Here is a 20,824-nt window from a genome sequence, read left to right on the forward strand (position 1 = left end):
GGTCATCTTCGCAAGTTTTATTAAATACTTTGACCCTAAGTCTTGTCTGTCATACAATAATTCGACATTGATTAGTTATTATTTGAAAGATCGCTAGAAACCCCATCCTCAAAATCAATGTTAGGAAAAGGCATGTCAGGGTAATCCATTAGACTACGATTATTCCTCTTAAGAATTGTCTGAATTTCTAGAGAGTGAAATTTAACAACTCATTGTTGGATAGAGTTAGTCCTACATTAAAAGAAATTAATCAAGTGAAAATATTAATATAGAAATATGTCATTTGAAAATTAGAAAAACTTAGAAGCAAGTTAATACCTGGATGGTTAAGTAGTCTTCTTCTATTATGAAGTATACCATCAGAAAGTATTTTCCATGTCTTCTCCCAAACATATAGGGGTATAGTCATTGAGTTAGAAAATAAAAGAGTGGCAAATAGATTCCTAAGGTATTTGCCAGAACCCCAAATGCTTGCTTTTTCAATTGCTTCAATATATTCTCTATCATTATCCAACAAGCCACGAGCAAAACATGCCTCCCAAAATTATTTGTAAACAAAACCATTGTATGTTCGAATGTCTTTATAACTTGTTGGTTCTTTCACCAAATTAAGAAGTATCCTAAGATAATATGATTCCCCCGAAGAAGGAGGAACAAAATAAACACGACCAATTACATGATGTGACCTTCTTCGATGCCATTTCTTAGAATTAGCATTCCATATAAATTTGGAAGAAAAGTCTACATAGCTCAACTATTTTGCTTCCTCGAATTCACAATTTGCTTCAAACCATGCCAAAAACATGGATTGGTTGATAGTTGGCCTTTCGACCATATCTTTCAATGATTCGTGGTTTTTGAATAAAACAATCTGTCACTTGGCAAGGGAAAAGGTAAGCGAATGACTGCTAGGTACCTGTAATGGATATCATATCCCATAATTCGCCAAGTTGTTTCGCATGGATTTAAATATCCACAATCATAGTTCATCTTTATCTCATCAATCTCATCATATAATGATTTTGTAGACCCCTCGTGGTAAAAGGAAGCAGTAACATGGTCATGACCCTTGTTAACATGCTTGAACAAATATTTAATTGACCTAGATTGATTGCACCACTCAACATTGATGTGAGCACCATATTTTAACAATAAACTTCGATTGTGTGGAACAACCCATCTATTATCTAATTCAATCCCAGATTTCTTTATAGTTCTGCCATTGTCTCTGCGGCAATAAACAGGATATCCATCATAATCAATAGATGTGGAATCAACAAAACGCATAGGAAAATTCCTCAAGCACCTACCATTGTCCATACATGGTGAATCCTTTAAGGAAGCTCCACATGGACCATGAATCATCAAGTTACTGACTGCTTCATAGTACTTTGCATCAACGCTTTTATTTGGTATTTTCGCAGATATAATCTTATCAATATCATCAAGAGTAGGGTACTTGTCCCATTCATGAAGAAATAACAGTATATGTGCGTGAGGCAAACCACGCTTCTGGAATTCAATAGTGTATACCACTGTGAAAAGAAAAAATAATAGTTAATAAGACTTTTAATTCATATAAAGGGTTTGTTACTATGTTATTACAAAATGTAACTAATCTACTCAACCAAAAATCATACTTAAAAAATACTTGCAACGACCCTTCCAAATAACATATTTACACGAAGATCTTTAGCCAAGCTATCTAGCTTCATTTTAAACATTCTACATACAATGACAGGCCTGCCTTCAGCTTTTAGTCCCCGAGTAGACAAATGATCCACTATTTCTGGCCATTTAGGATTGCATGTAAAGGTAAAGAATAAATTAGGATAACCAACTTTGGTACAAATTGCCATAGCATCTTGATAATTCTGAATTATATATCTAAGACCTCCAACAAAAGTTGCTGGAAAGACTATACATCTATCGTGTGTAGTTGCCGAATTATCTCCATTCACAACAGCTTCACAGATACCTTTATAGAGATCACACTGTACATTTTTCTGGTGAAAACGATAATAATCTAATTGAGATGATTCGATCATTGAATATGCATCAACTATGAATTGTTGGAATAGTCGTCTAGAATAAAGCAAAGGAGAACTGTCAGAGAATCTTCTCTGAATATAAAATGCAAAATAGTCCCTCATTGTTACACACTTTTCTTCGTTGTCATTCTTTCTTTTAATGCGATTAAGTGGTATATGCTCTCGAAAGCCATCCTCTCCATATGGAAACAAAATTGGACACTGTAATCCAAGATAAGATAGATTCAGTTCGGTTATACGCTGAAGACTTCCAGTTTGGGTTTGAACAACAATATCTCTTTCAGTTCGTGATGCATCAAAATCACCCACAATTATTCCAGCCACTTCTGATACCGAGGGCAAATTATATCTTCTTCCATCTCGTCCTCTCTTACCAATAAGCCTAAGCTTAACATTTTTTTGAGTGCCATTGTTCAAAAAGTCTCTAACCATGCGAAATGACTTTACTAACACATTATTTTTATCAAGCATCTCCTTTAGTTGTTGGATAATTAGCATATCAACTTTGCTCCTTTAATCATTCCCACTGTCCAAAATTAAATCTCTGCTTTATTATATGGTTCATGAAACTATTAAACTCAATTCAGGACTAACTTTAATGTTTATAATTAGGTAAACCCTACTAAAATACTAAAAGAAATATAATCAATTATTATTTCTTAATTTTAAATCATGTTTAATCCACTTTAGAAAGAAAGAAAATCTTATTAATATACCTTGATTGAGCACCCTTAACAATGCAAGACAAATAAATCTAATAAATTAAATTTATTAATTGAATGAAATTTAACATAGAGATACACAACTAAGAATATATACCTTACAATTTGGATTCTATTAGATATCTCATTGTCTGTGTCATATATATATATATATATATATATATATATATATGTTACGATGGGTAACCGGAGATTATTGGGCTGGACTCGCTGGGTTGGCCCAATCGTCTATGGAGGGAAGCCTTCGGGCGGATTCGCGTCTTCAGGGCCTCCGTCCAACTTGTGAGTACGAGTGAATAGGGGGTGTGATAAACCCATATTTCATGAGTTCTTTTGTGCTTAATTAGAGTGATTTATTCAACTATTCACCTACTTATTCACATTAATTGCATAGTTTTACTTTCCCTTCCTTATTATGTCATATAATGAAAAACATGTTTTCTAAGCTTTAAAAATTAATTATTCTAATTACCTTTATTTCCATTTGATGCCGTGATTAGTGTGTTGAGTAGTTTTAGATTTTCTAAAGGCAGAATGACTTAAAGGATGAAAAAGGAAACATACTAGAATGGACGGAGGAAGCAAAATGGAGCTTTAAAGAAACTGGTGTCCACGCGATCGCATGGATGATGCGATCGCGTGCCAAGCACAATCAGCAGCGATGCGGCCGCATGACTGACGCAACCGCGCGCCTTAAGCAGAATACACATGATGCAGTCGCATGACTGACGCGACCGCATGGCAAGGTAGAGCTCCGAATGACGCGACCGCGTGACCCACGCAGACGCGTGACAGAGGCCACGCACCAGAAATTACAGAATATGCCCCCAACGAATTCTAAAGCCCTTTTTGGCCCAGATCCAAGTACAGACAGCATAGACCAGAGGTTATAAAGTGTGGGAATGCTTCCATTCAAAGAGAGCTCGCATATTTTCACCTTTCAATGATTTAGATTTAGTTGAGAGGGAGATCTTCTCTCTCTCTCTTTTAGGATTTAGGATTTCTTCTTGTTTTAAGAGTAACTCTGGATCCAGGTTTAATGTTCTTTTAGTTTTACTTTTATTTATTTATTCCAACATTTGAATTGATTATTATAATTTACGAATTATTCCATGTTACAAATTTCTAATTGAATTAATGATAATTTGAGGTATTTTCAGTTTATGATTATTCTCTTTGATTTAAGTTGCCATTGCTTCCCATCTAAGGACACTTTTATTATTTCAGCAATTTACTTTTTTCCCCTTTTGGTTTTGGTTAAGAATTCATTAACTCAACAGTCATTAAACTCAACATAATTGATAATCGTTACCTTGCTAATTGAGTTGAACTTAAATAATCCCAACTTTTTCTTAGGAAATAATTAGGATTCAAAGGTCAATTTAATTAGTCCCTTGACTTTCCTTTGCTCCGGTAATGGTTGACCAAGTGGAATTAAGATACAACTCTTATTATTGTTGAGAAGGATAACTAAGTTAGACTTCTAATTTCCCTTATCTTGCCAAAAGTTGTTTTGCAGTTATTATTTATTTTTACTTGCCATTTAATTCACTCGTCATTTAAATTACTTGCTTCTCACCTTCTAAACCCCGATTACAACCTTTATAGCCAATAATAAGAACATACTTCCTCGCAGTTCCTTGAGAAGACGACCCGAGGTTTGAATACTTGGTTAACAATTTTTAAGGGGTTTGTTACTTGTGACACCCAACACGTTTGTACGAAGGGATTTTTTCCAGTTTAGAAACTATATCTACAACGCAACCGTTTCTATGAATTTCTTTACTGGTAGAAAACCCGACGTCGAAATGGCGCCATTGCCGGGGAACTGCTAACGTGTGCCTTATTATTGGTTATTGTAAATATTTTTCTTTTTCTTGTTTATTTATTGTTGTTTTTCCTTTTTCTCTTTATTTGCTACTATGAACTCTCACCCCTCTCGCTTTGAGTTTGGTTCTAATATTGTTAAAGGAAATAGAAGTTATAGCAGGAATGTGCATCAAGGTTAGACCAATCAAGGATGGATGGAGCCAAGAGGATCTAATCAACCCTTTAGGCAGCAACACCCTCCGAGATATCCTGGACAAAGACCATTCTACCATGCATACCCAGCTGTAAGACATGGTGGACAACCTTGTAACTACCAATAAGCCCCACCCCGTGCATATGAACCATCCTTTCAACATAACCTCGAACCACCACACTCACAAGCTTCTCTTTACCATTCGCCATCATATGATCCTTCCTTACCCCAATACCAATCCAATCGTTCCTAATCATCACCATTTTCCTTTGTATCATGTCCAAGTCTGGCAAACTGCGAAGCAAAGGATCGCCTAAAAGAAACAGTAACTAAATTTCAAACAACCATTCAACAACTAGAGCAAGCACTAATTCAATGGGCCACTAGGCGCTCAAGTATACAAGGATCAACCACAGCCCCATGTGGACAACCCGATAAAGAGCGTAGCATGAAAGAAATACTAGAGACTCCAGTGGACAAGACAGAAAATGAATTCGTACTAGAACAAGTGGAAGAAGCTGTCATTGTTCAAGAAGAAGAATTGGTTGAAGATCTAGGCGATGCTGAACTTCCTTGGGAATACAGAATTGAGGAAAACTCCGTCCGAGATACCACAGTTGATGCTAAGGAGGATACCGTACAATCTCCAAGGCAAGTCGTTTATGAAGAATCAGACGGAATAATCCAAGAAGCAAATTTCCTTGATAATGATAGTCACAAGTCTAGTTCTCCTAGTGATGAACTTGCGTCCGCAAGTGAATTCTCTGAGATTGAAAAATCTTCCCCAAGTGAATATGAAGATGATGCGGAGGTAGATTTTTCTCAACCTCCAATCTATGACTCGAGTGATGAGGAAGATATAGAAGACTTTGACCAGGATACAGATACAATTGAAGATCTTTGCAAGTAAGTGGAAGAATTCACAGAAGAACACAAGGAAACGGAACTCGCAGAACCACCAAAAACACCTGTCCCAAGGCCATTACCACCCAATACAAGCTTCAAGTGGGTACAATCCTTAACTTATAATTTTACTTATTCACTTGAACATGGTTTGCTTGAAACAGATGGCCAGCTTATAGCTCTCTGCGGCTTTAAGAGTAAGAGGGAAATGGCTCGTATTCAGAGCTGGTGCACCAGGTTCAATAAGGTTCCACGCTTCACCTCGAAGTACACAGATTGGTATCGTGCTCAATTGCATGGAACACGGAGGACGTTTGGTCGCCACGGTGAGATTCTACTCTTTAACCCACCCGAATGGAAACTTACAAATCAAAACGAAGGCGGATCTAAAAACACAGCTTGGGATCATGGATTATGTTCAGACATTCGTCATCCCGGGAGGCTGGATATCTATTTAAAGCTGCGCAGAAGCTTTACATGCCTAGTTTGGGACCCCGGAGGCTATTGGCATTCCAAGCACTGGTGGAGATTTTTAGACGAATTTAAACACAAGCCACCATAACAGGATACTCTTCCAATGTCCAACTTAAGGACTTTAACTAAAAGTGCTAGGTGGGAGACAACCCACCATGGTATAGTCGCTTCTTTTTCAATTTATTTCTTGTTAATTGCTTTCATTTTTTCTTTTTCATTTTAATTTATTAAACCTAGAATCATGCATAAGCATCCATGATAGTCATTGCATTCTGCACTTTTCATGCATATAAAAAAAAAAAAGAAAGGTTGATTGCTTGGTTTAGTAACTATATTCACAACGAGAGTTTTTATAACCTCTAAACCATCAATCTTCTGCTCTTTCAAAATGGCAGCCAGACCCTCAGCCCACCACCGCCACGGAGACCCCAGCTACCATCCCTACCATTGATGACACTTCTTCACACCAGGCTTGATTGAGCATCGAGGACGATGCTTCGTTTTAAGTGTGGGGAGGTCGCTATCTCTAGCGTTTATTTTGGTGAACCACTACATACTTTTTCTTTTATTTTGGATATTTTTTCTGTATTTTCCTCTTTTTCTTTTACTGTTATTTTCGGAGTACTTATACATTGCTACTTGTGTATTTTACTCTATTTTCTGCATTTTGCATTTTTTGTTCATATTTTAGTTATTTAGTTTAGTTTAGTTATTTAGTTTAGTTTGCAATTCTGATTTATTAGTGGATTAATTAGTATAGTTTACCCTTTTTAGCATAAGATAGTATAGTTTAAATAGAAAAATATAAAAAAGAAGTAACTAGAAACTTTAACAGAATCAAAACAACCCACACCTTGTATATATAGCATTACATGTTAGTTGACAACATTTCATCAAGGAGGAACATTAAAACTTTAAAAGCTACCCTAAATAATTTTTTTTCAAGAGAATAATGGGAATTTTTAACTAAACCTGCATACAATATATGAATGATATATGATGCTTGAGTTAGAGAACACACAGCCTGTGAGTCTTGAGCTTAAATTGTATGGTTGCATTCAAACCATAATTTCATTTCTGTGTGTCACATTTCTTTTTATTCTGATGTTCTTTACTTTGCTTTAATCTATATGTCCAATTATAGAATATAGAATAGATACATACCAAGAGAATGATTGAGGCCATCATTTGATTTTAGCTCACTCACCCCAAATCAGCCTACCTTTTACATCACCCTTGTTAACTCCCTTGAGCCTTTTAAAACCCCTTTATTCTATTTAGCCAAATTACTAGCCTTAAGCAGAAAAACAAAGGAAAATCCCAAGTGAATCCTTAGTTAGCTTAAGATAGAAAATTATAAATAGAGTTAAATGTGGGAGACCTTTTGGGAACAAGGGTAATAGAAACAAAAGGGTAGAAAAAGTAAAAAGGAATAAAATAAAATTTGGGAAGCATGCTCATGAGAAAATCTAAGTGATTTAATCATCATGTGCATTAAAAAAAAGGTTATTTTTCAGCATCTAAATAAAAGGGAATACAAAAAGGAAATTCCCCAATGAAAACAATGCACATGGAATAAAAAAAATAAAATAAAAAGTGAAACATGAGCATGTAACAATAAGTGGGAAATTATGGGAAATTAGGTAAAGAAACTTTATTTTACTAGATGTGTATGTTAGGTGAGATCTTAGTCTAATTAGGGATTCGCTTATTAGCTCACTTAAACCTATACATAAATCCTTTACCTTGGCCCCATTACAACCTTAATTAAGACCTCATGACTTTTTGGTATGACTATATTCTATAATTGTTGATTGGTTATATGAAAAACAAAGCTGTAGAAATTAAGAATAAAAAGAAAAATAGAGTGAATAAACCCAATAAACACTGAGTGACTAGAGAGTAAACACAAAATCCAGTGAGGGTTCAATAACTCATCAACACATATCTGTGCTTAAAATTTACTAATTGTTTTGCAAGTTTGTACAATGTTTTCTTTCCCATCTCATTTGCTAAAGTGCTTTATTATTTAAGGGTTGGCTATATATATACACATAACTCCTTGAGAATGTGAATTAACTTAGCTACATGTAAACTTTATATATGAGTGGATGAATTAGAATTGCATGACTCATTAGGTAGATGCATTTAGCATAGGTTACATTTCATAACATTACATCACTTTACCATTAATTATTTACCTTGGATTTAGCATGAGGACATCCTAGTGTTTAAGTGTGGGGAGGTTGATAAACCCATATTTCATGAGTTCTTTTGTGCTTAATTAGAGTGATTTATTCAACTCTTCACCTACTTATTCACATTAATTGCATAGTTTTACTTTCCCTTCCTTATTATGTCATATAATGAAAAACAAGTTTTCTAAGCTTTAAAAATTAATTATTTTAATTACCTTTATTTCCATTCGATGCCGTGATTAGTGTGTTGAGTAGTTTCAGATTTTCTAAAGGCAGAATGACTTAAAGGATGAAAAAGGAAACATACTAGAATGGAAGGAGGAAGCAAAACGGAGCTTTAAAGAAACTGGTGTCCACGCGATCGCATGGATGACGCGATCGCGTGCCAAGCACGAATCAGCAGCGACGTGGCCGCATGACTGACGCGACCGCGCGCCTTAAGCAGAATACACATGACGCGGTCGCATGACTGACGCGACCGCGTGGCAAGGTAGAGCTCCGAATGACGCGACCGCGTGACCCACGTGGACGCGTGACAGAGGCCACACACCAGAAATTACAGAATACGCCCCCAGCGAATTCTGAAGCCCTTTTTGGCCCAGATCCAAGTACAGACAGCATAGACCAGAGGTTATAAAGTGTGGGAATGCTTCCATTCAAAGAGAGCTCGCATATTTTCACCTTTCAATGATTTAGATTTAGTTGAGAGGGAGATCTTCTCTCTCTCTCTCTTTTAGGATTTAGGATTTCTTCTTGTTTTAAGAGTAACTCTGGATCCAGGTTTAATGTTCTTTTAGTTTTACTTTTATTTATTTATTCCAACATCTGAATTGATTATTATAATTTACGAATTATTCCATGTTACAGATTTCTAATTGAATTAATGATAATTTGAGGTATTTTCAGTTTATGATTATTCTCTTTGATTTAAGTGGCCGTTGCTTCCCATCTAAGGACACTTTTATTATTTCAGCAATTTACTTTTTCCCCTTTTGGTTTTGGTTAAGAATTCAGAAACTCAACAGTCATTAAACTCAACATAATTGATAATCGTTACCTTGCTAATTGAGTTGAACTTAAATAATCCCAACCTTTTCTTAGGAAATAATTAGGATTCAAAGGTCAATTTAATTAGTCCCTTGACTTTCCTTTGCTCCGGTAAAGGTTGACCAAGTGGAATTAAGATACAACACTCATTATTGTTGAGAAGGATAACTAAGTTGGACTTCTAATTTCCCTTATCTTGCCAAAAGTTGTTTTGCAGTTATTATTTATTTTTACTTGCCATTTAATTCACTCGTCATTTAAATTACTTGCTTCTCACCTTCTAAACCCCGATTACAACCTTTATAGCCAATAATAAGAACATACTTCCTCGCAGTCCCTTGAGAAGACGACCCGAGGTTTGAATACTCGGTTAACAATTTTTAAGGGGTTTGTTACTTGTGACACCCAACACGTTTGTAAGAAAGGTTGATTGCTTGGTTTACTAACTATACTCACAACGAAAGTTTTTATAACCTCTAAACCATCAATCTTCTGCTCTTTCAGGAGGGTACCTGCAAAGACACTCCGATGCCTAAGTCAGCAAGGGGGTAAGCAGGTCTAGAGAGTATTGGGACTTCTGAGATACCTGAGAAGTGTCAGTGTATTTATAGTGGTGAACCTATAACCACCGTTGGTGTAGTTCCATTATTTATGGTGGATAACCGTCCCTTTATCTTAGGGAGGTTGAGATATGGCTCCATAAAGTGGGTAGAGAGATTTTAGGGGCAGTTACTCATTTGAATGGGTGTTTATCTGCCAGCTAATCTTCATCCCGACTTCTTTAGAGCAAGTCGTGGTAGGGACCGACTTCGTAGGGCAAAGGTCGGTGTAAGGCGAGGCTCAATCCTTTGGATTGCGCCTTTCGTTTGGACCTGGGCCTTATCATTGGGCCAGGGTATGAACAGTGCCCCTACTCGAGTCCAATTTATTTTAGGACTTGGGTTCGAGTATTCTACTCGGGGTCGTAGCCGGCTTGTTGGAGGACCGACGTGATGGTTTGGAACCAACGTGACTTTTCGTGACTTTTGATTTTCACAGTTACGTCTAATCAAATGTCGCGTCCGTTAGAGGTTTGCGTTGGGATTGTCTTGGTAACGGTGCACCCATTAATGACTGCGTCCATTTTTACCATTATGCCCCTAACGTGTTTATAAATACTTTCCTTCTCTTTCGTTGCTTCGTTTCTGCGATTTTTCAAATTTTCTTCTTCTCATCCGTTCGTGGAGCACCCCTTGTTTGAAGGCTTTTATCTTCCTCTACCTTACTCCCAGATAAAGGTTAGTCTTTTCTTCTCTTCTTTACGACGTGCTTTCTGTTTGCATGCTTTTATTCTTTAGATAGAGAGAAGTTGATTCGTAGGCTCTGATTCTGTATTCCCCTTAGAGACCATGTTTTTGATTTTTTTTTCTTTTTCCTTTGTAGGTTTCACTCACCTTTTTAGGAAAAGAAATGTCTTCCGTAGAAATTCTTGCTCAGTGGGTCGATGTCACAGTCTTAGGAGAGGAATCTCTGGTTGACACTGATTTTATTACTGACCTTCGCACTCGTCACCGGCTCTGCACCTCTGATGAGGATGAGCCAAAGTATGAACTGCTTGCCCCGGGTCCGGAAGATCGGGTTTGCTTTGGGAGGGCTTCAGAGGCAGCCCCTCATTTCTTTTATATGTATGAGAGTATGATTACCCGCCTGGGCATTTTTCTCCCTTTCTCTGATTTTGAGGTTGCTGTTTTACGTCACTGCCGTGTTGCACCTACCCAGCTTCATCCCAATTCTTGGGGTTTTCTAAAAATTTATCAGTTTATCAGCCATGCCTTGGAATTTTCGACTTCTTTGAGGATTTTTTTTCTTTCTTTTCCACATGACCAAGCCCTTCAGTGGGCAGAATAATAAGCAACAATGGGTGTCCTTCCGAGCTATACAAGGTCGGAGGGTCTTTACCCTTTTTGATGAATCTTTCCATGAATTCAAAAATTATTTTTTCAAAGTTCAACCCGTAGAGGGTCACCACCCTTTTTTCTTGGATGAGGATTCTTCTCCTTGCTTTCCCTTGTACTGGTTAGAGGCCTCCCCCTGTGAGAAATATGGTTTAGAGGATCTGGATGAGGTGGAGGCAGCCATTGTAGGGTTCCTCCGAGAAGTATGGGGGAGGGCCCCATATCTGGATACCAAAAAATTCTTCAGGGGTCGTCGTCTTTTGTCCAGACACAATTAGGTAGCTTATATCTACTTTGTTTCCGACTTGTTTCTACCGACTTGAAGTTTACCGACTTGTTTTACTAATTGTTTTCTTTTACAGAAATGGCAAGGAAGAATTCCAATGAGTCTTACCAGAGAGTCCAGGAGGCCAAGGCGAGGTCTCGCGCCAGAACCGGTGGTGCCAGGGTAACTAGCTCGCCTCTTCCTCTTCCTCCCCCTTCTTCCCGAAATTTGGGGACTCCTTCTCAACCCATTGTTATCTCCTCCTCGGCTTCTTCTCAGCCGTCCCCTCCTCCCCGACCTTCCCCTGAGCCAGAGAAGAAGAAGCGCAAGGCTTTAGAGTCTGGCTCTTCTTTTAAAGGCGAGGCTAAGGTGGATGCTCCTGCATTTATCCAAAAATTCATCTACCCCCATACCCGTATAGGTATGGATGTTGTTTCTATTCGGAACCACCTCACTATTCTGGCTGAGGAGAGCATCAAGGCAGCGGGGATGTGTGCCAAGTTCCTCGATATTTTTGAGAAGACTCCTCTTAGCTCTCTGGGTTCAACCTCTAGGGTTGAAGAGTTGGAGAGAAGGCTTCTCATATATCAGGAACATGAGAAGGAGTTGAAGAAGGAGGTCGCCAAATTGAAGGAGGAGAGGGATGGCCTCCGAGAGAAGGAGAGCAAGTTACAAGCCCAATGTAACATGGAGGAGGGCTTGAGAAAGAAGGCGCAGGAGAGTTATCAGAGTTTATTTGAGGACCTTGTGGCTGTAAGGAGGGATTTGTTAAACTCTCGGACTGCCTACGCCGAGTTGGAGGACTCTATTGCTGAGGGGGCCGAGGAGGCCTGGAGGATTTTTAAGGAGCAGATCGGAGTCCTTGCTCCCGACCTGGATCTCTCTCCTTTGGATCCTGACAAGGTCGCTATTGATGGTGCCATAGTTTATCCCCCAGCTCCCGAGGTCATCACCGAGTCAGATTTGAAGACTCGGGGGCAGAGAATCATTGAGTCCCCTCCTCGTCCAAAGGATGTTCCGAGTTCCTCAAGACCTCACGGCACCTCTTCTCCGACTCCTATGGATACTTCTCTCCCTGGTTCTGATGGCGCTCCGACTTCTCTTCCTGACTCTGGCGGTGATCCGACTACTCCCTTCGGTCCTGGTGGTGATACTCTTTAAAAATTTGTTGGCTATATGGGGGCCCGGCCTGTGGGTCCCCTCTTTTTAAACTCTTTATATTCGTGGTGGTGGTATGTTGACATTTGTCTTGGCCTTTTATGGCCGTAAACAAAAATATTTATAATTGCCCTTTTTTTGGATAAGGGTTTTATTTAACAAAAATACCGTTTTTGGTATAAGGATTTCAGCTACCTTTTTGTGTGCATGCTTTTCTGATTTTGATTTTTCAAAGTCCCCTTGATCTTTTCTGAAAACTTTTTCTTTGGCTTGTCTGTCTTTCTGAGCCTTTTCGCTTTAAGGACTTTAGGACAACTTTTAAGCTTTTTCTAGGCTTTTTCGATCCCTTTTTTGTTATTCCTTATACTCAACTTTGTTTTATTGAGTTTTTGAATTAGGTTATTTTTGCGATGCGTTTTCTTTTCTACTCGGTTTTTCATTTCGACTTATGAGTCGGAATGTTTCTGAGTTTCTCACGATCAACTTTTATAACCTCTTTACACCGACTTGTACTTCGTCGTTTTATCCTGACGACCATCTAGGTCGGTTCATGAGATTTTCACGTTTTATCGAGCTTAAGTCGGTGCGTTTCGTAGAAAAGTAAACAAGAAGGAATTTATAAGAGATATTGTAAAAAAGATCTTTATTTATTTGGGAAGGTACTTTACGGCTACTAAGGGTTTAATGATCTATTCCCCCCTTAGCCTCTACTATGATGCCTCGTTAAAAACCCCTTTTCAGAAAAAACCCTTTAATTTTTGGGAAAAAATCGTGAAGTTGGGAAAAGAGTACATCAGGGAGTAGAGTTCGCTTTTAGCTATAGTACCTTTTCATGTTACAAGCATGCCATGACCTTGGTAGCTCGGTGTCGTTATAGTCGGTCACCTTATAATAACCTTTTCCTAAGACCTCGCTAACTTTGTAGGGTCCTTTCCAATTGGCAGCGAGTTTTCCTTCCCCCGATTTGTTGACTCCTATATCGTTTCTGATGAAGACCAGATCGTTTAGGGCGAAACTTCTTCAAATGAATTTTTTGTTGTACCTGGTAGTCATCCTTTGCTTCAGTGCTGCTTCTCTTATATGGGCTTGTTCTTGGACTTCGGGGAGCAATTCAAGCTCCTCTTTGTGCCCCTGTATGTTCCCGGTTTCATGATGGAGAATCACTCTTGGGCTTTGCTCACTGATTTCCACTGGTATCATAGCTTCTATACCATAGACAAGTCGGAAGGGTGTTTCTCAAGTGGCAGATTGGGGTGTCATCCGATAAGCCCACAACACTTGGGGGAGCTCCTCTGTCCAGGCTCCTTTTGCATCTTGTAGTCTTTTCTTTAGCCCCGCCAGTATGATTTTGTTAGCTGCCTCCGCTTGTCCATTTACTTTTGGATGCTCCACCGAGGTGAACTGGTGTTTTATTTTCATACTGGCTACTAGGTTTCTGAAGGTAGAATCGGTGAACTGGGTTCCATTATCTGTGGTAATGGAGTGAGGTATCCCATACCTTGTGATGATATTTTTGTAGAGGAACCTCTGACTTCACTGGGTGGTGATGGTGGCCAATGGTTCTACTTCTATCCACTTTGTGAAGTAGTCTATTCCCACAATTAAGTATTTGACTTGTCCTGGGGTTTGGGGAAAAGGTCCTAACAGGTCCATCCCCCATTTTGCAAAGAGCCACGGAGAAGTTATACTGATTAGCTCCTCGGGGGGAGCCACGTGGAAATTTGCGTGCATCTGGCATGGTTGGCATCTTTTCACAAATTCTGTGGCATCTTTCTGCAAGGTCGGTGATAAACCACTATTTTATGGTTTATCTTGTACTCAATTGAGTGATTTTTATCAACTCTTTACCCACTTATTCATACTATTTGCATGTTTTACATTTTCCTTCCTGGTTTTGTGCTATGATTGAAAACATTCTTCTTTGATCTTATATTTGTTTATTATTAATCCTCTCTTATTACCATTAGATGCTTTGATATGTGTGTTAAGTGTTTTCAGAGATTACAGGACAGGAATGGCTCAGAGGATGGAAAGGAAGCATGCAAAAGTTGAAGGAATACAAGAAGTTGGAGAAACTGCTAAGCTGTCCAGACTGACCTCTTTGCACTCAAACGGTTATAACTTTAGCTATAGAGGTCCAAACGACGCGGTTCTAGCTGCGTTGGAAAGCTAACATCTCGAGCTTCGATTTGATATATAATATGCCATAGTTGCCCTGATGCTAGGCGATGCGAACACGTGATCCACGCAGACACGTCGCATTTGCGAACTTCAATCCGCACGGCCGCGTGGGCGACGCCTCCGCGTCACTTACCCGCGACGTGAACGTACCAAAATACGATGGGGGCGATTTTTGGGCTGTTTTTGACCCAGTTTGCGGCCTAGAAAAAAAATATTAGAGGCTATAAAGTGGGGGAATGCATCCATTCAAAGAGAGCTCGCATTTTTTGTTACTTTTCATGATTTAGATTTAGTTTGAGAGAGGTTCTCTCCTCTCTCTCTTAGGATTTAGGACTTCTCTTAGTTTGTAAGAGTGACTCTTGATCCAGGTTTTATGTTTCTTTGTTTCAAGCTTCCCTTTTCACTTTTATTTATTTATTCCAGTACTTGAGTTGAATATTTACTTTTATAATTTAATTTATGAATTATTCCATGTTACAGATTGTTATTTGAATTAATGATATTCGAGGTATTTCAGTTATTGATTGCTTTCTCTTTAATTTGTGTTACCATTGTTTCCAATCTGAAGATATTCTATTCCAGCAATTTACTTTTTCCCTTTTTGGTCTTGGTTAAGAAATCAGTAACTTAACAGTTATCAAACTCAACATAATTGATAATCGTTCTCTTGCTAATTGAACTGAACTTCAATAATCCCAACTTTTTCTTAGGAAATAAATAGGATTCGAAGGTCAAACTAATTAGTTCCTTGACTTTCCTTTACTTTAGTAAAGGTTAACTAAGTGGAATTTAGATTTAAATTTCATTATTGTTGAGAGAGATAACTAAGTTGGACTTCCAATTTCTCTTACCTAGCCAGAAGTTTGCTTTACAAAATTTATTTATTTTAATTACCCTCTACTTTACTTGTCATTTAAATCACTTGCTTCTCACCTTCTAAACCCCTATTACAACCTTTATACCCAATAATAAGAACATACTTTCTTGCAGTTCCTTGAGAAGACGACCCGAGGTTTGAATACTCGGTTAACAATTTTTAAAGGGGTTTGTTACTTGTGACACCCAACACGTTTGTATGAAAGGACTTTTGAAGGTTTAGAAACTATACTTGCAACGAGGATTTATCTATAAATTTCTAGACCACGCAAAAGTTCTCTCATCAAAATGGCGCCGTTGCCGGGGAACTGCTAACGTGTGCCTTATTATTGGTTATTGTAAATATTTTTCTTTTGCTTGTTTTTTTATTTTTGTTTTTTTCTTTTTATCTTTATTTGCTTCCATGAACTCTCACCCCTCTCGCTTTGAGTTTGGTTCTAACTTTGTTGAAGGAAATAGAAGTTACAGCAGGAATATGCATCAAGGTCGAACCAATCAAGGATGGATGGAGCCAAGAGGATCTAATCAACCTTTTAGGCAGGAACACCCTCCGAGATATCCTAGACAAAGACCATTCCACTGTGCATACCCAGCTGAAAGATATGGTGGACAACCTTGTAACTACCGACAAGCCCCACCCCGTGCATATAAACCATCCTTTCAACATAACCTCGAACCACCACACTCACAAGCTTCTCTTCACCATTCGCTACCATATGATCCTTCCTTACCCCAGTACCAATCCAATCACTCCCAATCACCGCCACTTTCCTATGTATCATGCCCAAGTCCGGCAACCCGAGAAACAGAGGTTCGCCTAAAGGAAACAGTAAATAAACTTCAAACAACCATTCGACAACTGGAGCAAACAATAATTCAATGGGTTTCTAGGCACTCAAATACACAAGGATCAGCCACAGCCCCATGTGAACAGTCTAACGAAGAGCGTAGCATGAAGGAGATACCAGAAACTCCAGTGGACAAGACAGAGAATGAATTCGTACTAGAATAGGTAGAAGAAGCTGTTATTGTTCAAGAAGATGAGTTGGTTGAAGATCTAGGAGATGCTGAACCTCCATGGAAATTCAGAACTGAGGAGAACTCCGTCAAGGACGCTACAGTTGATGCTAAGGAGGATATTGTACAATCTCCAAGGCAAGTTGTTTATGAAGAATCAGACGGAATAACCCAAGATACAAATTCCCTTGATGGTGATAGTCACAAGTCAAATTCTCTTAGTAATGAACTGGCATCCGCAAGTGAATTCTCTGAGGTCGAAGAATCTTCCCCAGATGAATACGAAGATGATGCAGAGGTAAATTTCTCTCAACCTCCAATCTATGACTCGAGTGATGAGGAAAACATAGAAGACTTTGACCAGGGTGATACTACATTTGAAGACTCTTGGAAGGAAATGGAGAAATTCACAGAAGAACCCAAGGGAGAAGAACTTACAGAACCACCAGAAACACCTACCCCAAGGCCATTGCCACCCAATACAAGCTTCAAGTGGGTACAATCCTTAACCTATAACCTTACTTATTCACTTGAATATGGTTTGCTTGAAACAGATGGCCAGCTTAGAGCTCTTTGCGGCTTTAAGAGTAAGAGGGAAATGGCTCGTACTCAGAGTTGGTGCACAAGGTTCAATAAGGTTCCACGCTTCACCTCGAAGTACACGGATTGGTATCATGCTCAATTGCATGGATCACAGAGAACGTTTGGTCACCATGGTGAGATTCTACTTTTTAAACCACCCGGATGGAAATATGTAGATCAAGACAGAGGCAGATTTAAAAACAAAGCTTGGGATCATGGATTCTGTTCTGACATTCATCATTCCGGGAGCCTGAAAATCTGCTTGAAGCTGATCAGAAGCTTCACATGCCTAGTTTGGGACCCCGGAGGCTGCTAGCATTCCAAACATTGGTGGAGATTTTTGGATGAATTTAAACACAAGCCACCATAGCAGGAAGCTCTTCCAATGTCCAACTTAAGGACTTTAACTAAAAGTGCTAGGTGGGAGACAAACCACCATGGTATGATCGTTCCTTTTGCAATTTTAATTTTATTTAGTTTTGTTTGTTTTTGAATTTTGTTTCAATTTATTGAACCTGGAATCATGCATAGCATTCACATTAAGCATTGCATTCTGTATACTGCATTCTGCATTTATAAAAAAAAAAAAGCGCCACACGATGCGACTGCATCAGCGACGCGTCCACGTCGCAAGGAGAGGGGAGAAAATAAAAACGAACAGAGAGTCATGCTGGAGCGTGGCTGGAGGCGTGCCCGTGGCACAAATCGTCCCACGCGACCGCGTCGCTGACGCGTCCGCGTCGAGTGGGAATACTGGCCTCCCACGCAACCGCGTGCCCCACGCGGCCGCGTGACCAGGATTTCGACGTAATAATGGTGCACAGCCGAAAGTTGTGCTAGAGTGGTGCTGGACTGGCACTGGACGCGCAGTCCATCTCACGCGACTGCGTGCCCCATGCGGCCGCGTCACATCCTACTAAGTGCCCACTCACGCGATCGCGTGCCCCACGCGATCGCATCACCCAATATTTGGCAATTAATGATTTTTGAACAGAGAGTTGTGCGAGAGCGAGGCTGTCCTCGCGCCAGTAGCATAAAACGGGTCACGCGACCGCGTGACCGACGCGACCGCGTCAATCAGTATAAGTGCAAGTCGCGCGACCGCGTGCCCCACGCGTCCGCGTCACTTGCGCCGCACAGTTTATCCTAATTTGCCAAATATCTTATCTTTTCTCTCCCAATCCTAATTTTTCCTCCCTCCTTTCTTACTTATTTCTTCTTCCCTTCTTTCCCTTCTCATTCTTCTTCTCTTTTATTTTATTTTATTTAAATACTTTCATCCATTGCATTTTAATTGTGTGCATATTTTTCTTTTCTTTTCTAAAATTATTATTTTTGCATTGGTGTCACTTGTTCATATTCAACTGTTGTGTCTTTTCTGGTATTATTTGGTGCTTAGTGACTTGTTTACACTGTCGGATAATATTATTTAAATCAATGCTAATCTTTTATGATATTTGTATTCCTTTTTGCATTGACATGAGCTTATACTGTCTTTCATTACCCACACTCTCCTCCCCTATGTTTCAAATCTTGCACCACTGGCATGCCATGACTTCTATTGTTTTCTCACTTACATGTTGAAGCTTCCATGTAAATGAGACCCTTATCATTTGGCATTAACCCACCCATACTTCTTTTATTTTCTTATCTCTATTTCCGGGTTACTCTTCTTCCCTTTTCTCTTTCAGGATGGCCACCTGGAAGGGAACCGGAAGACGTTTACATGGGGAGACAAACAAGTCCATCAGCACAATTCTTGAAGAAAAGCATCAGTTGGAACAGCCCATCCGCCTGCACATCTCAGCATGCACCGAGGACGGTGCAATCTTTAAGTGTGGGGTGGTCGATACTGACTTCCATGGGTTAGTCACTTCATATTTTTGCACCAATGTTTAATTTTCTTTGTTAAATTAGTTGTTGCATTTGCATATTTGTTTGATTTTATGCATCTAGTTACTACTTGGTTAAAGTAATAAAATTCTTCTAAAGACCCTATTTTTGAAAAATTTCACTAATTTAAATTGAAAAAATGTTTTGTTAAATTTGTTTGAAGTTGTATTTGGAACATGGTTTTTGAGCCAAAGAACACACAACCTGTGAGATTTTGAGCTTATTTACATGGTTACATTATTTAACCATAAATATTTTATTCTTGTGTGTTTACTTCTCTATAATTGTGATTTTTACTTTGTTTTAGTCTATATGTCCAATATTTAGTGTATTTACACGCTTGCATATGATTGAGGCCATTATTTGATTTTAGCTCACTTATCCCAAATAAGCCTACCCTTTAAATCACCCTTGTCAGCCACTTTGAGCCTTGAAATCCCCATTTGTTCTATATCTTACCACATCACTAGCCTTAAGCGGAAAAAAAATTAATTATCCCAATTGAATCTTTGGTTAGCTTAAGATAGTGTGTTAATTAAGTGTGGGGAAATTGTGGGAACATGGGTTAATAAAGGAAAAGTATAATGTTTCTAATTTATTTGAATATCAAGAATTTGGGAACCTACTCATGAAAAACCAAAATAGAAAAATAATAGAAAATCCATGTGCATTGATAAGTTATGTTTGTTTCTCTACAAAAAAAAAAAGAGAAAAAAAGAGAAAATCCAAAAATATTCAATAAATAAGTAAATAAATGGACAAAATTACCCCAATATTAAGTTTAATAAAAGATCAATGCACATGTGATAAAAATTAAAGAAAAAAATTTGGTACATGAGTATGGGAATTATACAAAAGTGAGAATTATGGGTAGCTAGGCATGAATTTAAAAGTATATAGAGTATATGTATATTAGGTGAGAGCTTAGGTTAATTAAAGATTCAATTTATAAAGCTCACTTAGCCATATATATACCTTTACCCTTACCTTAGCCCCATTACAACCTTGAAAAAGACCTCATGATGTTTGCATTGGTATATTAAAAATTGTTGATTGGTTAGATGAAGAACAAGGTTTAGAAAGCATGACTAGAGAAGAGTAGAGTGAATAACCCTATACACTTGAGAGATTAGAGTGATATACACTACTAGTGAGGGTTCAATGCTTGATTCTATGTTCCCTGCTTTCATGAGCTGTCTTCTTACAAGTTTACTTGCCTTTTATTGTACGATTTGAATTAGTAGAAATTGGTTTGTATTTGTCTTGGAGAACTTGTTTACTTTTAAACCAAGTAGGTAGAAACATTTTGCATGTAGTTGCATTCATATAGATAGGATTGCATTTCATACATCCTACCATTCCTCTTCATTTTTATAGCTTCTCTTGAGCTTAGCATGAGGACATGCTATTGTTTAAGTGTGGGGAGGTTGATAAACCACTATTTTATGGTTTATCTTGTACTCAATTGAGTGGTTTTTATCAACTTTTTACCCACTTATT

At 38.5% G+C, this 20,824-nt stretch overlaps 1 protein-coding gene across 1 annotated transcript; it reads right to left on the reverse strand.

Annotated features, from left to right (window-relative positions):
- Positions 1 to 840: 840 nt before the first annotated feature.
- LOC107640544 (uncharacterized) lies at positions 841 to 2,483 on the reverse strand. The gene is made up of 2 exons (XM_016344058.1): positions 1,652 to 2,483; positions 841 to 1,535 (listed from the first exon to the last, which is right to left on the reverse strand). The coding sequence occupies exons 1-2, from the start codon at positions 2,481 to 2,483 to the stop codon at positions 841 to 843; spliced, it is 1,527 nt and encodes a 508-aa protein (XP_016199544.1).
- Between the last annotated feature and the right edge of the window lie 18,341 nt (positions 2,484 to 20,824).

This window comes from Arachis ipaensis, chromosome B5, assembly GCF_059453495.1.
Source record: "Arachis ipaensis isolate K30076 ecotype BB chromosome B5, ASM5945349v1, whole genome shotgun sequence".
Lineage (NCBI taxonomy): Eukaryota > Viridiplantae > Streptophyta > Magnoliopsida > Fabales > Fabaceae > Arachis > Arachis ipaensis.

What these genes read in the sequence shown, in the direction of transcription:
- LOC107640544 (XM_016344058.1), bottom strand. Translation starts at nt 2,483, where the DNA reads ATGGTTAGAGACTTTTTGAACAATGGCACTCAAAAAAATGTTAAGCTT. An exon ending in ATTTGGAAGGGTCGTTGCAA is followed by an intron (nt 1,536 to 1,651) that starts GTATTTTTTAAG and finishes TTCTTTTCACAG; the next exon opens with TGGTATACACTATTGAATTC.